Source organism: Camellia sinensis, chromosome 6 (genome assembly GCF_055761805.1).
Source record: "Camellia sinensis isolate YWXY chromosome 6, ASM5576180v1, whole genome shotgun sequence".
NCBI lineage: Eukaryota > Viridiplantae > Streptophyta > Magnoliopsida > Ericales > Theaceae > Camellia > Camellia sinensis.
In genome coordinates, this window is record NC_138966.1 from 36,776,472 (window position 1) to 36,786,274 (window position 9,803).

Consider the following 9,803-nt stretch of genomic DNA (forward strand, 5'->3'; position numbering starts at 1 on the left):
GCAAGTACAAACCAACTTGACATCATCGATATGCTTGTCAAAGAAAATCAGAAGGCATGGGGCATCATAAGGCAGTGGGAAGAAAAATACAAACACCTTGAATCCTTATGGGAGTTAAGGGGAAGAGTGATAGTTGATCTTAAAGATATACTATTCAACCAATCAATCCCACCCAACATGAACACTGAAATCAAGAATTGTTTGGAGAGAAAGGATGCTAAAATTCGGTGCTTGACACAGTTGATCATCGACATAGAATGCAAGAAAATAGTTCTTTAGGACCTATTTGATAATCAGTCCATCCACATTGTCACATAGGTCGAGGTGCAGAAGTATCATGACATCCTCAACAAGCAACCCCCTCCCCCTCCAATGGAACACAATCTTAGTCCACCTTCTAGGGTGAAGCGTATCAAGGAGAAAGAACGAAAAGAGCACTGTTTGCCTGACTTCCAATACCCAAACCTACCTGCCAAAAGAAAGAGCAAAAGCAAGGTCCAAACTAGCCACATACAGTCCACATAGTATAAGATGTGGACAAGAATCCACTGACGAAGCACCCAAAAAAATTATTGACATTGACCAACAAGTTCAAGGTTTGGAGCATGATGTTTAAACAAGACAAGTAAAAGGCTAAAATTTGTAAAAGAGTGTAGGCGATGAGTAAGTAACTATACAAACACCTAATGTGAACATTCTCATTTCATACATGTGTGAATATTCACAGTTATACTTGATGAGTTGGTTTAGTTTACTTATGTGTAATATTAATATTCACATTGGTATACTACAAATACACAGTTGCTTGTGTACATATGTGTATTTTGATGACATTGTGTACCTTATCAATAAAGAATCAATGCATAGCAACGTGTGTCATTATAAAAAAATTATTCACTATTCACACACAAACACAGACACATACACATACGGATACACAAACACATAGATAGACACACGGACAGCCACACAGACACACAACCACAAACATGCACACAGACACAGATACACACACACGCACACACGCACACACACACACACACACACACTGTTCACCCGCTATAAATAATGTAATACAACCCTATGTTTGTGCATGTGATAGATACATATGCCGAACTACTACTTGAACAACAAGAGGTGGTCAACCCAACTTCAAAGGAAGCCTCATTCATTTTCACAAGCATGTGTTTGGTAATAACTCTAACACTGTTTATTTTTCTTGATGGCAATGTAAATCTTCACATTCCATTAATATGACCATTACATGATTACCGTATTTGAATATGATCAATAGAATTGAATGTCCAATGTGTGCAGAAAGTGATACGGGAGTACCCTCCTGGCAAAAGAAATAAACATATTAATGAACATATGAAACACTACCGAAGAGAGAGATAATTCCCATTGCACCATAACTTCCACTGGATGATCATTGTGTACGATGTTAAAGACAAATTGTGGAGGCATCATAACTCGTTGCGACCAAGGCCCGACATACATGACTCGCATGTCGACCAAGCACAGCAAGTTGTAAGTGGCTGGTTAACACATATATGAATTATTGTAATGTGTTAAATTCCAAAATACATGTACACACATATATGTTCGTTAGTGCCTAAAGTGAAATTCCTTTCACAAAGGGACTACATCGAGAATGTTGTGCGCTTTATTGGCCAGTTATCACCGCTATGGACTAAGTTCACAAGCCAATTCCGTCACAACAAATCATATCAATTGATGTATGTCCTCAGCAAGCTGACACCTCGTAAGCCTCACAACATTTTTTACAAATCCTCCACAACTATTATACAAAACATAAATGTCAAGTGCTAACCATAACCATTTTGCATTTACAGGGTGGACTATAGGCTTGCAGTATGTTACATCATACGTGCATACGTATACCATGAAGACATTATTGATAGCCTCACACGTTCTGAATGGTGTGGATTACAAGACTTATTAGTACACAATTTTTTGAATCACAAAAAAATAGTGCGCCATGAAAACCTATAGGTGAGGGGTGTCCACCTACACACTAACCTACACTCGATGTGATGCTAATATCAATTGCTTAACATTTTGACCAAAAAAGAAAAGATTGTAAATCAGTGATTTGACATTTATTAATGTTCCAATATGCCACTTGTGCATTTTGATCTACATTTGGTGTTAATCCGTTAGTTTATGTTTTTGTTTGAACCACATTGTTCTATAATACATATATTATGTGCAGGGATATTCACATTGTCTTTACGACAACATTATGAAAGTCATTGATAGGTGTGAATATTCACATCAGTCATGAATATTCACACCATGTTACACTAAATGCATGTGAAAGTTCACATCTCAGATTATATTCATATCAACATTCACAATAATAATGTGAAAAAGTTTAATACAGGCGCGAATATTCACATAGTGTGAATAGTCAACATAAGTGTGAATGTTCCCATCATCACACTATATGTACATCTGAATGTTCACATTTTCCATTAGAACTCTTGTGTATTTGTATAGCATGATGTGAATATTCATATCAGTACATGTATTCATCATCAAAACACCAACAAATGTTAGTTAGCCACCCAAAAAAGAAAAATAATGTCCCATCTTTTTGCACTCTCATTCCAAAATACTACAATAAAACAAAATATAGACAACACAAATGAAATAATATAATTGAATAAAACACATTATTATGTTTGCCAACACAACGTAATCTTATTCCAAACATCAATAAAAGAATCCCACGTAAAACACAATGTTGTATACCTTATATCGGCTCCTTACATGATTTCCGATTGTGGCTTCCTACCTTCTCACATCTCTCACACCTTATTTGCTTCAGTTTCTCACCCTTTGATGGAATTCTATTCTTCTTCGCTCTACCAGGTGGTCTTTTTGCGGTTGGTGGGTATATGGTAAAGTCCGTAGGATCAAAAGACGGCTTTTCCACAAACGATATGGGGAATATGGTATCCAAATAGGCTACACGATACGTCTCTACATGAAAGTAATGTTCAACACAATCATTGAGATTGTACCGGCTCTTTTGAATAGCAATAATAGCCTGGTCACATGGGAATTCGTTGATTTTCCATTGGAAGCAAGAACACGTACGCCTTGCAATATCAAATGTCACGGATGGTATTGAATAAACCTCGAATACATCTTCATTGGCTTTGCTAACCTGTCAAGACCTGTTGTCATTGAACGAATCAAGAAGCATGGTTTCGAATTTAGGACAAATAACCCCATTCCGCTTGTTTGCTTGGTCATGTCGCGCCGACATTTGCCGCATCAACTAAGTACGAATCATGTCCACCATCCAAGTGATAGAAAGATTACATGCTTCTTTAATCCAATTATTAAATGACTCTACTGCATTGGATGCCATCCCTTCATAACGCATGCCCCTGCACAATATCACAACATTGTACAACACTAAAGTTAATTTCTTCGAAACTGATTAAGAAATTTCACATCGCCACAAGACATGACTGAATTTTATACAAGCTCCTTGTCACGACCCAAAACTGCCCCTAAAAGTTTGGACATGACCAGCCTAACTTAAGGCCTCAACTTTGCTATAATAAATTTTACTCAATATTAGGGCTAGAACGGAAGCAAAATAATAGAATAAGACATTCATTGAGCTGTAACTACATGCCAGGATCTTAATGCATTATCATACATAAGTACATGGCATTTCATACACCATTTACATTACTGATTAAGAGGAGAAGGTAATCACCAAAAGGTTAGGTAATGCCAAAGCATATTTACATATATCTATTCCTCCTAATTCCAACAAAACATGCCAGCATACAGATTTTCCAAAATTAAACAAAAGAGTCACTTCGGGTGACTCAGCAAAATGATTCAGTAAAGGACTCCTAGCTGACTTATGGTTGCTCCGCGAGCTGATTACCTACAAAACATCCACAAAAGAAAATGAAGTGAGCAAGGCTCAGTAAATGATAGTAATACGAACAGATTAAGGGTCCGAGCATAATTTAACAATGCATATTCATAAATCACAGGTTGGACCTATTCATATTTCTTTTTATGAACGGCCTCGGGCCCACATAAGACAAAACGGCCTTAGGCCCAACATAATACAGAATGGCCTTAGGCCCAACATATAACAGAATGGCCTTAGGCCCATCGTAATACAGAACGGCCTTAGGCCCATTATAATAGCAAAACAACCTCGAGCCCAACGAAATACAAAACGACCTTAGGTCCATTATTTTAGCAAAATGGTCTTAGGCCCATCATAATAGCAATTAGAACGACCTCGGGTCCATATCTCATGTGCCAAAGTTCAAACATATATCAAACATAACTCTTATAACATAAGTTATTTACCAAATGAATGAATAAGATATCGAACCACACATATGAATATAATGCATGAATGAAACATGACATTACACTACTATCACTCATAGTGATGCGGGTGAACAATGGTGCCCTCCTGTATGTGCCCTACACATAGCACACAACTTGTAAGTATATCACCTTTTTCTTAGCTTCTTCTTATTTCTCAATTATCTGATTCATTAAACTCCATGTAATTTAATGCGTTATAGGAACATCAAATGGCCATAATAACGCATTCAAAGGGTCGAAAAAAGCGAAAGAAAATTACAAAATTTTTCAATTTGGGTCGCACGTGCGGAAGTCCCCGCCGCACGTGTGGGCAGGTACGCCGCACGTGCGGGTTGCACATGCTTTTATTGCAGTGTAGCCCAATCTTTCTCCCCTGTTTTCCGTAAGTGCGGCTATGAGCCTCGCACGTGCGGTCGTATACCCTGTTTTGGGCAGTCCGAAACTCCATCCAAATCAAACTTTCCAAGGCATTTCTAAGGGCAAATATAAGCAACACCTTCTCAATATCATATTATGTGAGCATGACGAACAAGGATTCATACATAAATAGATCATAATTCACCTTAAGCAATTTATACAATTTTATAATCATATTTCTTTTCATCTTTTCATGATTAAGCAAAGTAGATACAAACATATGTGCAAAGACCAAAGATTATCTAACACAAGAATCAACCCTCAACTAGATCAAGACAATGGATCTTGATGTCTTCCATGGATATTTACCAATCAAAGTGAGTAGCTCAAAAACCCCAAATTAAATAAGTGGAGAACATCATCCTCAAGCTTGATACAAAACAATTGGAGTGAATTTTAGGGTATTTGAGTTAGATTACACATACCTTGTCCTCTATTCTTTGAATCATCTAGCCAAAACCCTTTAATTCCCAAGCCCTAATTGCTGTTTCCTTCCTCTCTTCTTTCTATTCTTTAAGTCTCCTCTAGGAGATAGTTTATATTTGTTTTTTGATGCTAAGTGTTGCCTTGAATCTCTTATATCATAGGCTTATATAAGGCTAGCCCAATTAAATCTCTTTAATTCATTATGAATCAAATTTCTACAAAACTTCATATTATGACCTAAAAATCATGTTGATCATAACTGTAAAATCAATTTCGGATTATCGCGCCTCTAAGGCTTTCAATTTCAAGTTCAAACGTTCTAATTTTAACAGATTTTCTCCAATAACCCATAGATAGAATGACATAATTGAATAATTCGTATATGTAAGCACAACTCCACATGGAATTTCACATTAAACAGGTAATTACTTATATAACTAGAGATGTAAGCATATAAGAGGGTCAGGTTATTACACTACCATTCTAAACTTGACAAATGGAATATATCATGTGACTACTATTACCTGAAATATGAATTCGCCTAGTGCTCAAGTGCCAAGTCCTTGAAAAAACTATGTGCTCTTTGCTTACCCTCCTCTTTTAATTTCTCAAACTTTTCATGGGACCCCACCACAGTTGGCTCGTAAGTACAGTCATCCAAACCACTAACCAAGTGGTCCCTAAATCCATTATCAATCCCCTTTATCCGATCTCTTAAATTGTTCTTCAAGTGTTGTAAGCAATAACCGTGGTGAGCTGATGGGAATACCTTCGGCATTGCTTCTAACAGACCAAGATTATGGTCAGAAATAAAAGTAATCTATTGCTTACCATTAACAACCTTTCCAAGTTTGTGCAAGAACCATGACCAATTGGTCGTGGTCTCTGAATCTACAATCACAAATGCAACATGGAATAGACCTACAACACAACAACATTAAACAACTAATCACAGTATTCCAATGTGAATATTAACACTAGTAGTTTACAAAAACAATTGAAAAAAAACAAGCGGTTATGAATATTCAGACTGTGTAATTGTAAGGCATATATCGCTCAATGTGAATATTTACATGGGCACACACACAATAACAAAAAAAAAAAAAACTAACCATTGTTTCCATCTTTCACCGTTGCCGTAAGTAGCTGATCTTTGAACCTTTCTTTGAGGAACGTTCTATCAAGGAATAACAAAGGCTGACAAAAATTATACCTAGAAATACAATCAGCAAATGATACGAAAAAACGACGAAACTGTGAACTACTCACATCGTAGTCAATATGGACATAACTTGCTAGATTGTAATGCATCATAGCATCCGAATACCACCGTAGCTGATCAAACGACAATGAGTGATCTCCATTAATGACAACCTTTGCTTTCTCCATACCCAACCATACTACATGGTAACTTACATCCAATCCATAATCCTGCTACAAAACAGTCACCATCTCACACGGGCTAGTCAACAGCTTGTCCCTTACAATTTTAAATATAGTACTCGATACCAAATCAGAACTAACTCTCGGATTCTTCAACGTCCGGACATCCATACCACAATTATGCACATCACTGAACCTCGTGATGTAGAAAAATCCATTTGATCGCTATGCTCTACAATGTATAGCCCACAAGTAACCTCTTTCCTCTCGCATCGCACACATTACAATAACCCTCACTGTCTCGTTCTTGACATACTTAAACTGGAACCCGCATTGGATTGCATATTTGCATAAAACATCACAAAATTCTTGTGCACCTCTTACAAACCGCTGTCCTACATGCGTAATACCATTTGCCCAAAGGGATAATAACAACACCTTCTCCTTATGGTGGCAAAATCTCTAGAGTGCATCAATTTCTTCCCTATCCCCCACACGTAGCGACCCAAAGCTACTTAACTGACCAATATCACTTTTCAAATCAACGACAACCTCTACATGTTGTACCTTCATTGATTTGGCAAGCAATAGCATGTTCTGAAATTCTTCGTCATTGTCCAAATCACACCTATTAATCCCAAGTAGCCGACGAACAATGAAATAGAACAAGCAGACAACTCACCCCATTTCTTACACAAAAACTCCACCAAACGCGAATAACATAATGTACGAACCACATCTATTACAGTTGTACTGTAACCATATGTGCACACCAACATCATAAAGGTATTTATCTCCTGTAAAAACATAACAATACAAAAGTCAACAACCATGTTACAACCATACGAACAACAACACATACAATAATCCATACTATATGAACATTCACATTATGCAAAGTAAATGCATATATGTACAGTTCCACTGTTAAATTCATAATGAAAACTATCACCACCATCCTTACACATCATAAAACATTTTACAAGATCAAAATCACACTACCAGAAATGAGGTGACAGTACACAACATGCAAACAATGCTCCATAACTTCATATTAATAAGATGTGAACATCTACATTGTTGACATACTCTGAATTACCTTGCCCACACAGAGCCTCATTAAGCAAACATAAAAAACTCATCAAACAAACACTTGCATTACTATATAAATCAAAACACAACATAAAATGAACATACATTACCAATAAGATGCCTATATGTACATTTTACACTACTAATCCAAACTGAAAATATCACCGCCATCATTAATAATAAGATGTGAACATCCACATTGTTCACATAATCTGAATTACCTCCCCATCACAGTGCCATGTAAAATGCACATAATTCCAAAAACAGCGCATCTGATTGTAGCTTGTTTCTCATGCTCTTTTGAGGGGTTTAGTCTCCTCGGATATGATAACCCTATAGTTCAGACTCTCGTGGTTCTAAATCTGATTTCACAAGTGCAATGTGAAATAGAAAAACACAAATGAGAGTCTGAATCTGACAAATCTTAGAAAATCCATTTAATCATCAGAGATGCCAAAAATGGACTGCATTGCCAGATTTCAGAGTCGCCACCTAAATATTTTTGAAAAATTTAAGAAATTCGTGACTCGTGCCAAAGGCTACTTGTCCGTTATATCCAAAGTGTCTCGGTTGGGGAACTTAGGTATGAGAGGAGAAGGTCATGAATTAAGTACCCACTCACCTGATCAAAGATCGACCTTTTTTAATCATGATGTGATTTTTATGAACAGTATATGCTCATGTTCTGATTATTATGCTAACTTACTATGTGAGGCACTCAAGTATAGACTACGTCACCCACTTTGGAATGCTTTGATTTCATGTTTGTTTAAAAAGAGTTTTGAATATGTGCTACTTGAAAAGGCAAGCTCATATGTACATTAATCAAAATCATCCCAACTTAAGCGAAATAGCCTTCATCCACCGGCATTCAAAGATGTATTTCAAATAAGCATGCAGCCTCATGGTAGTATGCTTGATATGGCAATACAAACACACATGCAATATGCTAAAGCAAAAATGCTCACCTAGTACTCAACTGAAGCAAACCAAAGAGAAGAAAACAATTAGAAAAATGCATGCTCTAATATGCAAGTGACTAATGCAACACATACAAAATGCAACTACTAGGTTCGGTTTATTTCACACGTCATATGAATCAACTCAAAGCATGCGACAACGCACGTATTCAAGTAAGTAGGAAATAACAATGATATTAGAATAATGAACCAAACCTAATGCATGCAAACATGGATACAAATCATGGCAATGTGTAGACACCCTATTTTTGACCGTCCTCAAGACTTGGACGTCATCGTCTGAACACTCAATGATCCTTCATTGCTCGTGTTCGTTTTGAGTTCCCGGAGGTCTCGGCCGTGCGCCTTGCCTCAAGATCTCTCAACTTGTCTGTCTTGTGCTTGGTTGTGGACCAAAGACTTGTGTTTTTGCTTTTGAGGGAAGGGGGTGGCTTGTTAGCCATCCCCTTAACCCATCGGCCAAGGCTTGTTAGCCATCGGCCCCTTTTTTTCTTGCCATCGGCCAAAGGTGCTGGCCGATCGGCATTGTTTTTGGTCGGTCGGCGACCCTTGTTGGTCAATCGACCATATTTTCCGGCCGACCCCTTTTCATCTACTTTTGGCAAATATTTTGTGCCAGTTGGAACAGCTGGCACACACAATTCCCCCCTCCATACACGTGTATGGAGGGATTTGAGCCTTGCTTAGCTTCTCCAAGAAGCTTGGCAAAATTGGTTTTCTATAAAAGAAGGGCCTCCTCTCCCTTTCCAGGGGTTCCAAAAATCTGATATACAAGTTAGATATATCTCTCTCTCTATATCTCCCTCTCTCTAGATTTGTGTGTGTGTTTGTGTTTTGTTCTTACTATTGCACACAAACACCTAGAGTTACACTATCCTTGGTTGTTGAGGCACTAGAAGGTTGATATTGGAGTTCTTAGGCTGTTTTTTATCCAAGAAGATTGCTGGAGTTGTGTTCTTGAAGTTGTTCTTCAAAAGTGAGATTCTAAACTTTAGATACCTCATTTTGGCTTAAGCGTTTACACATACTTCTATATTATTTTAAGCTTAACTCTAAACTACAAAAAGTTCTGATTTTGTATGCTTGTTCTGGTTGCTTAAGGTC

The 9,803-nt window shown here is 37.4% G+C and overlaps 1 protein-coding gene across 1 annotated transcript; it reads right to left on the reverse strand.

Moving 5' to 3' along the window:
* Nucleotides 1-412: 412 nt before the first annotated feature.
* LOC145793269 (uncharacterized) lies at nt 413-7,595 on the reverse strand. Its single transcript, XM_082876055.1, has 8 exons — nt 7,545-7,595; nt 7,362-7,424; nt 6,357-6,675; nt 6,076-6,165; nt 5,915-6,027; nt 2,822-3,196; nt 1,265-1,339; nt 413-469 (listed from the first exon to the last, which is right to left on the reverse strand). The coding sequence occupies exons 1-8, from the start codon at nt 7,593-7,595 to the stop codon at nt 413-415; spliced, it is 1,143 nt and encodes a 380-aa protein (XP_082732181.1).
* Nucleotides 7,596-9,803: the final 2,208 nt, after the last annotated feature.